General features: G+C 44.0%; 1 protein-coding gene across 1 annotated transcript in view; it reads left to right on the forward strand.

The window, feature by feature from the left end:
• Nucleotides 1-2573: 2573 nt before the first annotated feature.
• Nucleotides 2574-18843, forward strand: part of BMPR1A (bone morphogenetic protein receptor type 1A) — a 101818-nt gene continuing 85548 nt past the window's right edge. The window contains exon 1 of the mRNA XM_082268346.1: nt 2574-2728. Within this exon, the coding sequence (XP_082124472.1) occupies nt 2644-2728 (85 nt within the window). The 5' untranslated portion in view covers nt 2574-2643. The remainder of the gene's footprint in view (nt 2729-18843) is intronic.

An 18843-nucleotide genomic window follows, 5' to 3' on the forward strand; every position in this document is an offset into this window, starting at 1 on the left:
TTGTAAATAGTCTGGAGATAAACTGGACCTTTAGAGCCCATTCACACTAGGGCGACCTACGAGGCGACTTGTGTCGCCCCAGGTCGCTTGACATAACAAAAGCAATGTTAATCAGTGCCGTCTTAATTGGCATTACTGAAGTCGCTCTGACTTCAGAAAAGGGTCCTGTACTACTTTGAGGCGACCTGTGATCCGACTTGTCCCATATACTTAATGGGAGTCGCCTCCTTATCTTAATTGAAGCGACTTGTGATCCGCCTTTCCATAAAAATGGTATTGAACAAGAAAAAAAGAGCATTTTTCTTATAATTTTTTATTAAAACATGAATATGTCTTCTCTGCACCCGGCGGTTTTTCTTGCAGGCATTTATCGGGCATTTTTGGAGGCAGGCTTGACTTTTTTTAGATTAGTGTCTGGGGGGTCTAAAAAGTGTACCTGTGAAGTTTCAGCTCTGTAGCATGTCCAGAACCCCCCAAAAAATAGCATTTTTCTTATAATTATTAATACAGCAGTGTGGCGGCTTTTTTACACCTTGCCTTTTTTATTGCAGGCATTTATCTGGCATTTTTGGAGGCAGGCATGACTTTTTTGGATTTAGTGTCTGGGGGGTCTAAAAAGTTTACCTGTGAAGTTTAATCTCTGTAGCATGCCCAGAACCCCCCAAAAAATAGCATTTTTCTTATTTTTATTAGAAGCTGAAACTTCACAGGGACACTTTTTGGACCCCCCCCCCCAGACACTAAATCCAAAAAAAGTCATGCCTGCAAGAAAAAAGGCAAGGTGTACAGAATCCACCACACTGCTGTATTAAAAATTATAAGAAAAATGCTAATTTTTTTTGGGGTTCTGGACATGCTACAGAGCTGAAACTTCACAGGTACACTTTTTAGACCCCCAGACACTAAAGACATGCCTGCCTCCAAAGACGCCCAAAAAATGCCCGATAAATGCCAGCAAAAAAAGGAAAGGGAAATAAGGTCACAACACATCATATTCTGATTGGCCAAATACAAAGTCCTACAAAGTCGTCTCGCGGAAGTCGCGCTAGAAGTCGCCCCTTATGAGGCGACTTCAGTGGTCGCGGCAGTGTGAACCAGCTCTTATCTTTCTTCCAGTGTAATTACAAGCAGCTTGTTTATTAAAGAGTGTGGGTTTTGGACCCCCCAAACGCATTGGATACTCTTTGAATTGTCCTCCCTGACCTTTATTAAAATAAAGTTGTATCTGGACCTTTTAGTAGTTGTGTGGTACTTGTTAACATTTGTTACATTACAGTACAAACCAAGAGGACTGTGATAATCCTCTGGGGTGTAGAAGCTGCTTGCTCAGGAACCAGTTCACCTACATCAACATCAAAACCTTAATACAAGATGGCAATACCAATAAGATAAGCTTACAGGTCCAGCACTATTTTTACACTTAAAGCCTAACTCCAGAATAAATGTAGCCCACTCACCTCTATTTGATTGCTGGGTTAGCCAAAAAAAAAAATCCGGCATGGGTCCCTCTCTTCACTGTTTGCTTCCTTGTGTCTTCCTTCATCTGGGTGACCATATCAGTGCTTGTGTGATGTAGAAATTTCCCATTGTCAAGGGCTCCTCTTATGGTTGGAATATCGCCCGATCATTCGACCACCGACTTATGAAAAAGTGTTTGTTGGTCGAAAAAGTTGCCAACACATCGCCCGACCGTTTGACCGCTGAACATTGAAACAGTGCATGCGTGATGATGTTCTACAGATTTTAAATGAACGACCTTAACACCAACGTATAGAATATCATTAGTTCGCAAACGAGATGACAGAATTTATCGTTTTTTTCAAACGGGATTTTTCGTTCACAATATCGGTCACGGATGGCTGGGCATTAACGATTAGAATATCGGCCGATCCTTCGCTGAACGGAAATTTTCGGCCGATTTTCTTATCGTGTATTCCGGCCATTAGGGCTGTGCGGATATCGGTGCTGATCTTCTTACAAATTCTCGTGAACGTGCTTTTAGATCGTCATGGCAATCTTTACCGGAAGTAGGAGCAGTTACCTGTCAAAACCAGGTACCTGCTCCCCCCCCCCCCCCCAAAAAAAGTGCCAAATGCGGCAGTGGAGGGAGAGGACCTCCGCTTTACCTTTTTTATTTTTGGAGGCACAGCATTACTACCCTAAGCTGCTCACTCCTGATTTGGATTACAAACGCCCCCTCCTTCTCTCAACTACTTAGATTGGTTTTGCCTTCTGAGGAGACTGACATTGTTAAAGTTTTTGGTCTGGGCAAAGTGACAATGTACAATATTTTTGACAGGATTACCAGATATTTTTCAGTATTTCCAGAAAATATACTAAGCCTGGAAAAAATGGGTAATGAATGCAGCTAATGCGCGTCTGTAAGCTGCAGTATATTAAATGTTTGTTCTCAAGTTTAGATATACTTTTGACTCTTTTTTTTTTTTTTTTTCTTTCACCATTTTTTATGGATTTTTGTGAAAATTAGTTTACATTTAAAGTGTTTTTTTTTTTTTTTTCCCTCATTGTTATATTTAAATTTTGTTTTTTATTTATAGGAACAAACCTTAACCAAAGAAGATATCTTCATTTGTGAAAATATTCTGCATAGCTCCAAACACTATACTTATCTTTCCTGGTAAAATGCTGCGAATAAAAAAGAGGACGGTGATAAAGCATGTGTTTGCTGCTTTGTTGGGGTCCTTTCTTCTTGGAGTTCATATTCAAGGTTGGTGACCAGCTATTTTATATTGTTGTATATCTTATCTTTACTTTCTCAAGAGTGATAACTTTGATAGAGCCCACAAGCAAACTAAACTGGAGCATATTCCCTACTGTGACCCCTAAGGGTAGGAATGCATATTTCTCCTTTTTGAGAACTGCATTAAGTTCAGTGTTGAATTGTATTTCAGGATTTGCTTGCCTTTAGCTTGCAGTAATTTAAGACTTTACATAAAGTCTCGGAAATCTTTCATTAAGGTCGTCATGTTATATAGTTTGAATTCTTTGTCATAAATATAATCCACATTTTTTTCCAGGAATAAAGACAAAAAAACAAAAAACAAATAGGGCTTTGGGAAAAAATGGGGGTAAAAAAAACCTGTTTCTCTATCGCTCATTGACAGACGTAGTCCTCGGTGATACAGCACCTTCGGGTTATGTTGCCTCCACAGGAGCAGGACTAGACAGGAAATTAAAATGCTCTGGCCACACCCTAGGGGCAGTCCCCGAGGGTATATCCTCTCTCTCTCTCTGCCTCAGCAAACCAGTTATTTTCTGTCTAGTTAGGAGTAAGGACCTAGATACCTTGCTGGGATCTTCGGTCCTGGCAAGATTTTTTTCTTAAAAAATATTTTTTTAGACAGCTTTTTTCTCCAGTGTTCCTGTGAGATCTTCAAGCAAGAAAGCTGAACTGGGCGACGGGCTGGATGTTGAGATCCGGTGGTCACCCCAGTTCAGCCTACGAGCGCGTGCAGGCCATAGCTCCGCGCTGGGTCGGCCGCGACAAAGTCCCATTAAGGGACTGACCCCGCGAGTTAAACGTCTCGCTGAAACGCCAAAGACCATGAGTCACGGCGTCCGTATTGGTCGACAGCCCTCCCGCCCCGGTGGAGAGGGGTACTGTCAGGAGTTGGTGCCCGCCTGGTTCCGGTATGGTGAGTAGTATGTTCCCCCTTTTCCCCCTGACGGGTCTTGTGGTGAACGCGGGCCCCTCTCTGTATGGTAAGATAGAGTCCCCCTCTATCCTATAACATGGCACAGATCCCCCTACTTTGAGTGTGATTTTATGTGCAAAAAGCCAGGAGGCTTGGTTTGGGAGCTAACAATCTATTGTATACATGTTTAAAAGATTGTAATCAGTGGCAGTCTGGGAATCTTACTGTGATAAGAATAAGGTACCTACCAGTCAGAAGCCACGGACATGTAGACTGCCTTCCTAGTCAAATCTCCAGCTATAGCAGGCCTTCCGAACGGCCATGAGGTCCGCCAGGGCCGGTACCGCCAACCACGCCAAAGATCCCCATGCAGAGATAGTGTTGTGTGCCCTGCAGCACACCGCTATTCGGTACAGGCCGCCGCCATTTTTTTTGCTGGATTGCACGAGCCGCTATTTTGGCGTAGCCTCGTGTCTCCAGCATGGGGGCGGCCATGTTTTGAGGTGATCCAAACACCTCGTGGAGCTAGGGGAGGCGCCGGAAGGCGTGCAGAGGGGCAGAGCCGCCTCCTTTCTTCCTGGGCAGCCAGCCAAAAGACTTCCTGTTTGTCAAGACAGCGCTGTAACCTGTTGCAGTTAAACTCTGAGCATCAAGTGGTGAGCCTGGGGGTCTATCTCTCTCTCTCTCTCTCTCTCGATCGATAGGGATCCCTAGCAGGTAACACTAAGGGGCTTTTGTGGCGCTGGGGGTCTGTGAAAAAAAAAAAAAAAGTTTTTTATTTTTGAATTATATTATCCGGGAAGTTACTGGAATAATCATGGACCCTGCCACACAAATTCCCCCACCTGTTTCCCTCGAGGGGGCCACGGGACCCGCCGGTGCACAGAGTGTAGAGGCATTTACAGCAATTTTGGAGTCTATGGTGGCTCGGGTGGAGGCGGCCTGTCAGGGACGAGGGTCAAGGAAGCGACCCCCGCCTACCCCTATATTATCTGACACCTCTGACTCAGATTCAGAGATGGTCACTGCAGTTGCAGGTCCCTCTGCAAGGGCTGTTACCTCAGGTAAAGCTCCCTCAGACAGTGAGGAGGACGTTTCTTCTCCCGCTATAATTCAGGAAGAAGCATTGGTGGACGCACTAGTTGTGGCAGTGCAGGAAACCTTAAAACTTGAGGTTTTACCGGCAGAAGCAACTGAGACAGAGATTCCTTTTGGTACTAACAAGCCCATCAAAACGGTGAAGGTTTTTCCTGTACCCAAGTGTTTTGGTAATAAGATTAAAGGAGAATGGGAGCATTCTAAACGTACCTTTACTATTTCCAAGCGTATTGCTAGACGCTATCCGTTTGAGGAATCCCTCATTAAGAAATGGACGGTACCACCAGTGGTGGATCCACCTATTTCCAGGCTGAATAAAGCCACGGTTATCCCAGTGGAGGACACTTCGTCCTTTAAGGATCCGGTGGATCGAAAGATGGAAGCAGAGTCCCGCACCATCTTCTCTCTGATAGGGTCAGCATTTAGACCAGTAATTGTTATTGGTCTAGTTTCCCAGACACTTACGGAATGGGCGAGATTGGTACGCCAAGACCTTAGGGGAAAAGCTATTCCCCAGGAAACAGCTGATTTGATGGAACAGATTATACAAGGGCTACAGTTTATCTGTGACGCAGCCTTGGACACTACTCCCCTATTAGGGCATGCATCTATGTCAGCGGTAATCCTCAGACGTGTGCTGTGGTTAAAATGCTGGTCAGCTGACCTAGGTTCCAAAAAGACCTTGACGAATCTCCCCTTTCAGGGGAATCGTCTATTTGGGGCCACCCTAGATGAAATCATTAAGGATGCCACTGGGGGCAAGAGCACTTTTTTGCCACAGGCTGCTAAAGCTAAGGGACCTCGCAACAAGCGAGGACCTTTCTTTACCGCCCATAAAGGGTTCGCACGCCCGGCTGGAACAAGCGGGAAAGGCAAGACTCCTCCAGGAGGGTTCAAGAAAGGCTGGTCGGACAAACGGAGGACCAACTCAGCCAAACCCGAAGCAAAGGAGTACACAGCCTGAAGGTGCGCCCCCACCCGGTTTGAGGGTGGGGGGACGTTTTCACCGGTATTCAGGACATTAGATCGAGCATCAACTACTACTACCGGTGCGATTCTTCCCTTCCAACATTTAAGTACTACAGGGAGCGGTAGTCACCGTTCCCTGAATAGATCTTTTCCTTTACCTTTTCCTAAGATTAGTCTCAATTCCCCACAGGAATCTGATCTGGTTGACCAGACAGGCCAAGAAGCCTCTAGCCGGGTGACTTCGGTCCCTGAGGTTCAACCAGAAAAGATCACCCTTCCTGATAGCAATCAGGTATCTGATAAATGTGTGGGAACAGAAAACGACCAGACTTTCTCGGATGGTCGGGGCCAGATACCTCTAGGGACGCCTGGTTCAGATTCTATCAGCGCCAGTGGTCCTAGAAATTCTAGGCTGGCCTCGTCAAGCCGGCCTGGCCGACTTGGACAGGCTAGTCGCAGACGTTCCGTGGGAACTTCGTCTCAGGGAGTGTCTGTGGTCTCAAGGACCAATTTACCATCGTGCTTTACAGTCGCTGGTTTTAATGGCCTGGCCATTGAGACCCAAGTACTGAAGGACAGAGGTTTGTCAGCTTCAGTCATTCCTACCCTTATTAAAGCAAGGAAAGCGACTTCCAGCAAGGTCTATTATCACACATGGAAGACTTATATTGCGTGGTGTGAATCTTTAGGATTTCCTCCACGTACCTATTCGGTGACTCGAATATTGGCTTTTTTGCAACAAGGGGTTGAGCAGAAGCTAGCCTTGAGCACCATCAAGGGTCAAGTTTCAGCATTAGCAATCTTCTTTCAGAAACCTTTAGCTACCAAGTCCTTGGTGCGGAATTTCATCCAGGGGGTGCGGCACCTGGCTCCACCAGTCCGCGCGCCCTTACCGCCCTGGGATCTTAATTTAGTTTTGTCGGTTCTACAGAAACCTCCCTTTGAAAACATCAGGGAGATTCCCTTGCTTACTTTATCCCAGAAGGTGGCCTTCTTGGTGGCTATCACTTCTGCTCGCAGGGTGTCAGAACTGGCTGAATTATCATGCCAGTCCCCATACCTAGTGATTCATAGGGATAAGGTAGTACTTCATCCTAAGCCATCCTTTCTTCCTAAGGTGGTTTCAGATTTTCATCTGAATGAAGATATTGTACTACCTTCCTTGTGTCCTCAGCCCAAGCATCATCGGGAACATGCGTTGCATTCCTTGGATGTGGTTCGGGCAATCAGAGTATACCTGAAAGCTACGGAATCATTCCGTAAGACGGATTCACTTTTTGTGATCACGGATGGCCCCAGAAAGGGTTTGCCTGCATCTGCCGCGACCATTGCCAAATGGATTAGACAGACGGTGGTACAGGCTTATTCTATTAAGGGTCAGAGTCACTCCGTTCCCTGTTAGGGCGCACTCCACTCGAGCGCTCAGTACTTCCTGGGCCTTTCGCCATCAGGCGTCAGTGGTCCAGGTATGTAAGGCGGCCACCTGATCGTCGGTACATACCTTTACAAAATTCTATAAAATTGATGTGACGGCATCAGCGGATGCCTCATTTGGCCGCAAGGTTTTGCAGGCCGCAATTTGAGGAGACCGGTGGTCTACCTCGAGAGTTTTTTTCTGTTTGAAAAATGTCTTTTTTGTTGAGTCTCATCATTAAGGATGAGCATTGTAAACTTCTAGTTGGCACTGGTTGGGCCTTCTAGATTGGGATTTGATTTCCATTTTCCCACCCCTCATTTGTGATACTGCTCTGGGACGTCCCGAAGGTGCTGTATCACCGAGGACTACGTCTGTCAATGAGCGATAGAGAAAAATGGATTTTTGTAAAATCTTACCGTAAAATCCTTTTCTCTTAGCTCATTGACAGACGTAGTCCCCGCCCCTCTGTTTTGGAGTTGGGTTGGGTTAAAATTTCTAAAGACTGCTTTTTGACATAACTGGTTTGCTGAGGCAGAGAGAGAGAGGATATACCCTCGGGGACTGCCCCTAGGGTGTGGCCAGAGCATTTTAATTTCCTGTCTAGTCCTGCTCCTGTGGAGGCAACATAACCCGAAGGTGCTGTATCACCGAGGACTACGTCTGTCAATGAGCTAAGAGAAAAGGATTTTACGGTAAGATTTTACAAAAATCCATTTTTTTTTTCCCAGGCCTTATCTCTAATCATTATCTTCATTTGTATAAAGTGTATAATTGTTGAACCACTTGCCGACCCCCTAACGTTCTTTTACTGCGACAAGTCGGATCCCCTGCAGGAAATGACATACCTCTGTATGCAGGGGCCTCCAGGGGGGCGCGATCGGGCGCTGATTGGTCCGCCGGCCATTCGTGATCTTTGAGGCCTACTGGCTGCAGAGGTTGCGATGTTAGATGCAGGTGGAAGCGTGAACTTCAGCCAGTTTGGAATGGCCACTGGGGTCATCTCAAGGGTCGCTTAAAGCCGGGAGTCCATCTTGGTGTCGCAAAGGGTAGAAACTGGTGTTTTTACGAGCAATAAGATGAAAAGGATGACCCCATTTGTATGTAATGCCGAGATCTCCAAACTTCTCCAGTAGGGTTTTTAGGCATTTGCGCATCTGGTGGGTTCTCCGAGACAGCTGGTTACAGGTGGACATGAACTCCATCAAACTCAATGGGGCCTCTGCGCCAGGCTCGTATGTTTTGCTTAAGGGAGTAGCTGTGTAGACAAAGTATATCTCTGGGTCTGTCCTCAGTGTCGTTCCTAGGTCCCTGGGTTCTGTAAACTCTGTCACTGTTAATGTTAGTGTCAGGGGCTTGCCCCCAGATACACATGGTAAATCTGGCGTAGACCGTGGTTTTCAGGTCCGCATCCTGAGTAGCCTCTGGGAGACCTCTAATTCTGATGTTGCGTCTGTTTTTTTTCTGTTTTCAAGGTCATCTAGGAGTAACATTAAAGCAGAGTTCCACCCTCAAAATGATCTTTTTACAATCCGCTTGCTTTAATTTATCTGAAAAACAATTGCATAATTAAAAAATTTTTTTTTGGATTCACTCACCATGTTTTTGTGAAACAGGGGACAGTTTGCTTCATCTCTGTTTCACTTGCTTCTATGGTGGAAACCCTTGCAGTGATATCTGCTACTTCCTGCTTAAGCCCGGTCAGCTCCCCTCTAAGGGCTGTCTCAGCATGTTTTAGCTAGTGACTCAAAGTCCTCTCTGGTGGGCACCTTTTGAAGGAATACCCAGATGTTCTGATTATTAGGTGGTCCTTGTGGCGAGCCCTGTAGTGGGGACATGGGAAGGAGTTTACTCACTGTGCATACATATGGGGAGTCCTCAGTTCGGTCAGCCATAACCATGTTATCCTGTTGCAGAGCTCACCCTCCTCAATGCTGGTAGTGTTGCCGACATCCCTGTCAGGCAGACAGGGTCTATCACCCCTGGGCTATGTGTCAGGGAGCGTGAGAGGCATTGGGAGAGGTCACTGGGCTGCAAGAACGGCGTCATGTTATTTTCAGAGCCTACCGTTTCTCTCTCAGCAGCCACGTGTGGGCCCTGTAGCGCGTTCCTCTCTGCAGAAGCCAGCGCCATCTTGGTGGTGTCTGGCTTGGAGGCTGCAGGCTGCTTGGGGAGCAGGTGACAGTCCATCTTGCAACGGACTGCAGTGGCTGCTACCCTCGGGGGAGAAGAGTAAAGGAGCAATGTGGGATAAGTCTATAAAAAGAGGCCGTTTGGGCTGCTGCTGACCGGAGCTAAGAGAGCACACTCTCTCACTCCAGCATGCCGAGACCACACCCCAATCATTATCGTTTAATCTGCCTGACTTTTTCTGCTTATCAGCTATCCTTATTGTTAGTGTATTTTATATGTGGCACTGGGAGGTCAAAAGGTTGGACGCCCCTGCTCTAGTGTTGCCCTCCATCTCTCCCTGACAACTATGTAGAAGGTTATGTAGGGACAGAGGACCTTAGCCAGCACAGCGAGTATTTACATGCTCCTAGAATAGTAAAAGGGCTATGATGTGCAAGTTCAAAAACATACTGCTCAGAAATACAAAAATTATAAATGGAAAATACAATGCAAGGAAGCATTTAAAATGCTTGAGTTTTCTGTGCTTTTATCCATTTTTTTTTTTTTTTTTTTTTCAAGTTGGTGACTTGTTCTCTGTAATTTTTGTTGCTCCTCGTTATAGCAGTGACATAGGTCTTTCTGTGTTACTTCAACTGTACCTCTGTGAGACAAACATAAAAACCAAAATTAAAACTGTACAGCCAGAATTTAGTATTGCAGTTGGTGCTTATGCATGGTAAAGCATTGGAACTGCATATGGAATTTTCATTACAAATACTGTGTATTCCTTGCAGATTTATCCTTTTTAAGCTTGTACAAATGCATTTTTTTTTTTTTTTTAAATGTCATTACATTTTGGTGCATCAATCAGTGACGCCTTGTATGACTTGTCAATTGTAAATCATTTTTTTATAGAAATAGATAACATTTTTTTTTTTGTTAGCACAGTTGACGTAGCCTGTAAATTCTGAATTGTTCAGATCCCAATAAGAACACTTAAGCAAATAGCTAAATAAGCAGATGAAATACATCTGAAAGCTGATTTGCTTATGCCCATCTTTTCCTGAGATTTATGAAGTTCTACTACATTCCTGCAGTTAAGTAATACTGATCAATTTTGCTGGCACTAAATCGCTCATCTGTCTGTCATCCTGCTCTTTTCTATCAGCATGCTTCTTGTTGGCATATGTGTACTGCAGCACAGCTGAATGGCTTCTTTCTTAGTATTTTTTTACACCACACCGAAAATTAAAAATAAACATATTTTTTTGTATAACTAATTCAGAGCACTGGGGCTGAAAGTGTACTTCTGCACTAGTTTGTCTCTGAATTCCCTGAGGCTGCAGTTGCTTTTGCACAGTCAGCTGAGGAGGGGAAGGATTGTAGACATGGTAGATGAGATGTTGTAGTCAGCAGATATTTTTCCAAAATGTTAGGATACCATCTCTTCCCTTATTGACACTGTCTGTATATGCCTAAGTTTTGAGCTGCTGTCTGCATCAGGTACATTGGAAGTGACTAGCTCAGGTTCTCCAAAGAGCCCTCAACATGTTAAGAATTTTCAGTGCATTCCCTATTGCATCTGGACCTGTATAGTGATTGGCCTAACCCAGAAGTGATTCTTGCTTTGCTTAAACCTTTTACCCAGCAGTCCCCTTTGGAGGTGTTCCTAAAGCCTGCAAGACTTTGACTTTTGATCTGTGTCCTTATTCTATCGTGTTGACAGATTTATTATAAATATACGCCAAATATCTGGACTGTGCCTCCTTTAAATCTGCAAGGTATCCTTTGGCTAAAATATTTGTTGGTGGAGTATCAGTGCCAAAAAAACATTCTGCTTATGCCTCTTTGGCATGTTCCTAGACAACTTCATTAACAATGTTACCGGCTGGGGGAAGCGTACCCTTTAGACCCAGGAAAAGGAAGAATCTCCATCGGTAAAACACTCTACTTTTATGGCTAAAAAGAGTTTCAGACCTCCAAAGCAAAACCTAGAACTTGGTTCTGCCGCAAGTCCTGACCCCCTAAATCCTCTTCGTGTGCAAGCAAGTCATGCTCATAATGAGGGAATGGCCCCACTTGCCAGAGTTAAAGGGCCTGTTGGTCTTTGCAGTTGTCTGGTCTCAGGACGTTTCTGATATTTTGGGTCTGAAAGGTCTACGAAGTAGAATTTCAATTTCTGCCTCCACCATGCTACATATTGTCTAACTTGCTAACATCCTTACAGAAGGCAACATGGGAAACCATGCTCAATGGATTAGATAATGAAGTATGAAGCAAAAACAGTCAAAGATGCCATTAAATAAAGGCTGTAGGTTATTAAAAAAAAAAAGTTAATAAGAATAAAAGTTATTTAAAAAAGCAGGCTATGATACACTGAATACTCATGGGCATAGAGGGGTTAACACCAACCGGACAAAAAGATGGAGCATTGAGGGCGCCAAGTCCATGCAAAGTGAATGAAGACCTATGCAAAGGGAAAGGGAAAACTCCTGAAGACTCAGGACCAGACTGCACTGGTGGGTCTGCATATGTCACTTTTGTCCACGATGGGATGGTGTGCAGGAAGAGCGGGCTGGAAAGCCTAACATGGCTGTGTGGAGTCACTGTCGGCCACAACAGAGGATACGGCCGGCTGGGAAGCCAAGCTGGCAGGTCATCGTTTCGGGATGATGTACGTGCCAACGGGAGGTGTGGAGAGGGATGGAGGCCCATGGGCCAAGTGGAACGCAAGCCCCTCTTTTGCTGTGACGACACGTTTCGCGTTCATGCGCTTTGTCACAGTCACGGAAGGAATGGAAAACAGGAAAATATATACTTATTGTGTCAATGTGTGGGGGCAGGCTGAGGCCAGAGCTATTAGAAAATCAGAAATAATCTGGTAACCCCCTCAATGCCCATATATACTAAGTGATTCCTACAAAGACTGGAGAACCTTCATGCTGCTCTAGAGCTGTTTTCTCTCAAGGGGTCATAGTCCTTGTCCTGGAAAAGGAGACTTTTCAAGGTTTCTATTCAAATCTTTTCACTATCCAAAAAATAAAGGGACAATCCACCCTATACTCAACTGGTTATCAACACCCTTTTCCGAGTACATAAATGATTTTTGGTATCCTCCCAGCCTGTCATTGCTTCCCTCCATCCGAGAAACCACCTGTTCCCTGTGGACATCAAGGATGCCTACTTGCACATTCACACATTCCCATCTTTCCGACACATTAACGCTACTTGCATTTTTCTGTGGGCACTTGACATTACAATAGATTGCTGTGAGCCCTGCAGGTGTGGGAGATTGCTTTGCGGAAATCTGCAGCATGTTTGTATTGTCCGGATTTTCTTCTGCAGGAGAGGAGGGGGAAGACGCCATGGGGACCTGTCTAGCAACTCGGAGGATCAGGTATGTAGGTAGTCCTTTTTTTTTCTTTTTTTTTTTTTTTTTTTTTGTAATATGCTTGGATTCTGCTTTATACAGTGGGGAAAATAATTAGATCCCCTGCAGAATTTTAAGCTTGCCCACTTACAAAGAAATAAAGGGTCTATAATTTTTTATCATAGGTGTATTTTAAATGAAAGAGACAGAATATCAACCAAAAATCCAGAAAAAACACATGATTCAAAAGTTGTGAATGGAGTTGCAGTTCAGTGAGTAAAATAGGTATTTGATCCCCAAGCAAAACATGACTTAGTACTTGGTGGAGAAACTCTTGTTGGCAAGCACAGAGGTAAGACGTTTCTTGTAGTTAGTAACCAGGTTTGCACACATCTCTGGAGGGATTTTGGTCCACTCTTCTTTAGAGATCGTCTCTAAATCCTTAAAGGAGAAGTTCACCTTTGTTCCAGCTACCCTGTGTACCAATATAACATTCATGTATTGTACCACTTTTGCAAATATAAACGTCTTTCCATCAATTCTAAGGACACCTGTCATGGATGTTTCAAAACACGTATCGATTACTTCTGCCTAAAGCCCCGTACACACGTACCGATCGTCGGCCGAAAGATCGGCCGTCTTTTGTCCAGGGCTGTCGTGTCTGTTGAAAACTGCAAAAGACTGCACACAAATTTTGTCGGCCAACAGCCGACTGCAGAAGTGATGTCATGTTATGGTTAACTTTCCTTGTCGTTTTTTTCTTTTCTGAGCATGCCCAGTCTTGCAAATCTGCTGTCTGTCGGCCGAAATCTGTACTGACTGGCGAACAATCGGCTGTTCTGGTGTTGGCCAACAAAAATTTTAATGCCTGCATGCCAGATTCTGTTCGGCCGAAAATGCGCTGTCGGCTGTCGGAAGCATCATACTAACAAGCCTACAATCGGCCGATCGGTCGTCGGCCGAAATATTTACGGCCGACAATCGGTACGTGTACACGGGGCTTTACTCCCTTGGCAGACTTTGTCATTACACAGGAAGGAATGGACCAGCTGACCTTATTAGCACACACCCTGCTTCATCCACCCTACTACCTACCCACCCATTTACCTATTTCCAGCTGCATGTATTTTTTAGTTTAATTCCCCCCCGCCTTAACTTTAACCTTACCATCACCTATGTAGTGCAAGGGCATGTCTGATTGAATAGAGTGGTTGGATAGATGTGTGCTATTATATAAATTTGGTAAATCTAAAGGAGATTGTATAGTGTATGGCCATCTTTATACGCCTAAAACTACTAGTTGCGCTTTTAGTGCCATTTAACTAATGGCACTTAAAACACCGAAGCAAACACACATTTTGCCATGTGAAAAAAACTAGTGACAAATGCTGCAAAGTGCACAGTAAGTGTGCAACCCACAACACGCCAAAATGTCCCATGAGCCTCATGTAGCGCAGCCCATTCAAATCAACAGGCTGCCCTATGTGTGTCACAGGAAAATCGAGCCACAAAATGTGCACTTCCACTATGCTAGATGGGAATGGGTTCTGAAAGTTAAATTGATGCGCTAACACAAGAACAAAGAGGCTCCATTCACATCTCTGCGTCTCCTTGCATTTCAGAAATGCGCCGCACCAAAAATGACAGTAAATAAAACGCTCCAAGCTCCGCTCTAAATATGGGGAATTGTTGCATATAAGGCAATTCATTCAGGTGGATGGGCTGCCCTATGCGTGATGAGTGAAAATGCTTCCAAAAAAAACCCCACCTGTGGCAATGTGACAGATGCAGAGATGCGAACAGGGCTTGACAGCTGAGTGTTTCTGTCCACTCCCTCCTGTGTACTTGTATAAAAATGGCCATACACCATGCAGTCTGATTGTACAATCTCCGTACAATTCCATTATTTAGATTTGCCAGAACTAGGGATTAGGATTACCAATCTATCCATTCACTGTTTATCCAATCACAGGCCCTTGCACTACAGAGTTAATGGTAGATCTAAAGGAGATTGTAAAACCAGATTTACAGAACCCAGGGCACACTCCTCCCCCTATTTTCAATATTACAGCTCTTCCATAGGCTGTTCTCTTCTCTCATTTCTTGCACACTTCAAAATGCCAAATGAACGATCTATGCACGATTAAAGTTAAGACAGGGAAAAAAAACTGATGGCTGTGTATTTAGTGAGACGGGTGATCACTGATTTGATTGCATTTCATTTAAAAAACATGTACCTGGAAATGGGTAGGTAGGAGGGTGGATGATGCAGGGTGTTTGCTAATGAGGTTAGCTGGGGAACTTCTTCCTGTGTCATGACCTATAGTCTGCCCAGGAAGTAAGGCAGCAGTAATTTATATTTGCTTTGAAACCTCCATGAAGACACTGAGTTGTTTTTGTAGAAAATGGAAAGCTTTGATATTTTTGCAAAACAAGTACATTAATACTATACTGTGCATCAGGAAAGTATTCACAGCGCTTCACTTTTTCCATATTTTGTTACAGCATTATTTCAAAATGGATTAAATGCATTATTTTCCTTAAAATTCTATAAACAATACCCCCTAATGACAACATGAAAGAAGTTTGTTTGAAATCTTTGCAAATTTATTAAAAATAAAAAGCAGATAAATCACATGTACATAAGTATTCACAATCTTTGCCATTAAACTCAAAGTTGAGCTCAGGTGCATTCTTACATAGTTACATAGTAGTCGAGGTTGAATAAAGACAATAGTCCATCCAGTTCATCCTGTGTAGGCGCGCGTGGCCGTAATCATCTCTCATACCCCTTAATGCTCTGATCCTTGAGATGTACGTCTAAGAGTCTTTTGAAAGTAGCCATACTTCCTGCAGAACCTACCTCTTGTGGTAGAGAATTCCACACTCTTGTAGCCCTAACAGTAAAGAACCCCCTGCGTTGCCTGAGGTCAAAACGCTTCTCTAATCGCATTGTATGTCCTCGAGTCCTCATGCATTCCTTGCGACTGAATAGCTTTTTTTCTATGCTGAGATCACGATTGAGGTATTTATAAATTGCTATCATGTCCCCTCTCAGGCGTCTCTTCTCCAGGGAGAATAAATTAAGCGCTTGTAGACGCTCTTCATAATTGAGGTCTTCCAATCCCCTAATTAATTTAGTTGCCCTTCTCTAGACTCTCTCCAGCTCCAACACATCCCTCCTGAGGACTGGCGACCAGAACTGGACAGAATACTCCAGATGCGGTCGGACCAGAGTTTTATATAGTGGTAGGATTATAGTTTTATCTCCTGGAATCCATTCCTTTTTTTTTTTTTTTTTTAATCAAATCTTTCTTTATTAATTCAAGCATAATACAAATAAATGTCACACTCATTAGAACTTAAGAAAGATGTATCAACAGAAACATACCTTTCGTATACATGAAAGAAATAGAGTAGAGGGAAAGCAAAAGATGCATTCAATACGGTAACTTCGTTAGAGTAGTGTGCAATATCAACATGAGTCCATAATCAAATAACACTGCCAACAGTCCATAACTTATAACTATGTTTTGTAAAATTCACATATCCGGCAGCATGGGAAAGATAATGCGTGAATACACTAGTGTGTGAGGGTGGTACTCAGAAGGAACATTGCTCACCAATGAAGTAAGCATAATAATAAACTGCGCAAAATATATGACTTCCCGAAGCGGGAAAGAGGATAAAGTGACAGGGATATAAAGGGGAGGGGGTAGGGGGAAAAGCGGAGTGTCAGATTCATCCCTTTCTTTATGCATGCTAATATTCTGCCGTTTGACATTGCATGCTATTGCTTCGTCTATCCTCTACCAAGACTCCCAGATCTTTCTCCATTCTTGACTCCCCCAAAGGTCCCCCCCCCTAAAGTGTATTGTGCTTTTATGTTTTTAGTCCCCAAGTGCAAAACCTTACACTTCTCCACATTAAACCTCATTTGCCATGTCGTTGCCCACTCATATTTTGTTCAGGACATTCTGTAGGATATCTGTCTCCTGCCTCATGCTGTGCAGTTATTGCCCTGCCCAATTCTGTGTCATCTGCAAAAACTTGTATAGAACTACTGATCCCGTCCTCAATGCTGTTTATGAATAAATTGAACAGGGTTGGTTCCAGGACTGAGCCTTGGGGGACCCCACTTACCACCCCAGACCAGTCTGAGTATGCGCTATTTATTACCACCCTTTGGACACGCCCTTTTAGCCAGTTCTGTATCAAAGAACAAACCTTGTGGTCGATGCCTGCAGACCTTATTTTATAAATTAAGTGCTTGTGGGGAACTGTATCAAACGCCTTAGCGAAATCCGGCTACACCACATCCACTGATCTCCCCCTATTTAGCTCACAGCTCACCTCCTTGTAGAATGTTTAGAGATTGTCTTTAGCAAACTCTACAATATAGTCCCTTATCATCCCCTCCAGAAGTTTACATACTATCGATGTCAGACTGACCGGCCTATAATATCCCTGGACATGCCTCTGCCCTTTTTTGAATATCGGTATTCTGTTTCCACTGATAATCCTTGAGGTGTTTATACAACTCGATTGGAGTCCAACCTTGGTAAATTCAGTTGATGGGACATGATTTGTAAAGGCACACATCTGTCTATATAAGTTTGCACAGTTAACAGGGCACATCAATGCGCAAACCAAGCCATAAAGTCCAAGGAATTATCTGTAGACCCCCGAGACAGGATTTTATCAAGGCACAGATATGGGGAAGGGTACAGAAATGTTTCTGCAGCGTTAAACGCCCCAATGAGCACAGTGACCTCCATCATCCGTAAATGGGAGAAGTTTGAAACCTCCAGGACTCTTCCTAGAGCGGGTCACCCGGCCAAACTGAGCGAGAAGAGTCTTAGTCCGGGAGGTGACCACGAACCTCATGGTCAGTCTGACAGAGCTCCAGCGTTTTCTCTGTAGAGAGAGGAAAACCTTCCAGAAGAACAACCATCTCTGCAGTGCTCCACCAATCAGGTCTGTATGGTAGAGTGGCCAGACCAAAGCCACTCCTCAGTAAAAGGCAGAAGACAGCCCCGCCTGTAGTTTGTCAAAAGGCACCTGAAGGACTCATACCATGAGAAAATTCTCTGATCTGATGAAACAAAGATTGAACTCTTTGGCCTGAATGGCAAGCATCATATCTGGAGAAAACCAGGCACCGCTCGTCACCTGGCCCATACCATCCCTACAGTACAGTGGGGATGTTTTTCAGCAGCAAGAACTGGGCGACTAGTCAAGATCAATGGAAAGATGAATTCAGCAATGTGCAGAGAAAACCTTCTTCAGAGTGCTCTGGTCCTCCGACTGGGGTAAAGGGTCATCTTCCAACAGGACAACACTCCTAAGCACTCCAAGATAACAAAGGAGTGGCTATGTAACAACTCTGTGAATGACCTTGAGTGGCCCAGCCAGAGCCCAGACTTGAACCTGATTTAACATCTCTGGATAGATCTGAAATAGCTGTGCACCGACGCTCCCCAGCCAACCTGGATGGAGCTTGAGAGTCCTGCAAAAGAATGGAATAAACTGCCAAAAAATAGCTGTGCCAAGCTTGTAGCATCATACTCAAAAAGACTTGAGGCTGTAATTTGTGCCAAAGGAATTTCAACAAAGTACTGAGCAAAGGCAGTGAATACTTATGTACATGTGAATTTTTTCATTTTTTTTATTTTTAATAATTTTGCTAAAATTTCAAACAAACTTTTTTTCACGTCATTAATGGGGTATTGATACATAAAGGAGCTGGAATTTAGAAAAAAAAAAAGTGAACAAAGGTGAACTTGGCCTTTAAGGTTTCTTGACTGTCGCTTTGCAACTCGAAGTTTAAAAAGTTTCTATAGAATTAAGGTCTGGAGACTGTCTAGGCCACTCCATGACCTTAATTTGCTTCTTCTTGAGCCACTCCTTTGTTGCCTTGGCGGTATGTTTTGAGTCATTGCGATGCTGGAAGACTCATCTTCAGGGTTCTGGCTGAGGGAAGAAGGTTCTCATCCAAGATTTTACATTGCATGACCCCTCAATGTGGCAAAGTTGGCCTTGGTACCTTTAGCAGAGAAACAGCCCCAAAAAAAAGTGCAAGCCACCGCATGTAATGATTAAGCTGCAATATATTACACGATTGGTTTTGGATTTAATAACGTTTTAATGATCATTTTACTAAGATTTTTAGTATCTAATGGGGCATGTCATTGAGAGGCTTAACAAAGGGGCTTATAGTAAGT

This window comes from Pelophylax lessonae, assembly GCF_965119305.1.
Source record: "Pelophylax lessonae genome assembly, chromosome: 9".
In the NCBI taxonomy this organism is placed as follows: domain Eukaryota; kingdom Metazoa; phylum Chordata; class Amphibia; order Anura; family Ranidae; genus Pelophylax; species Pelophylax lessonae.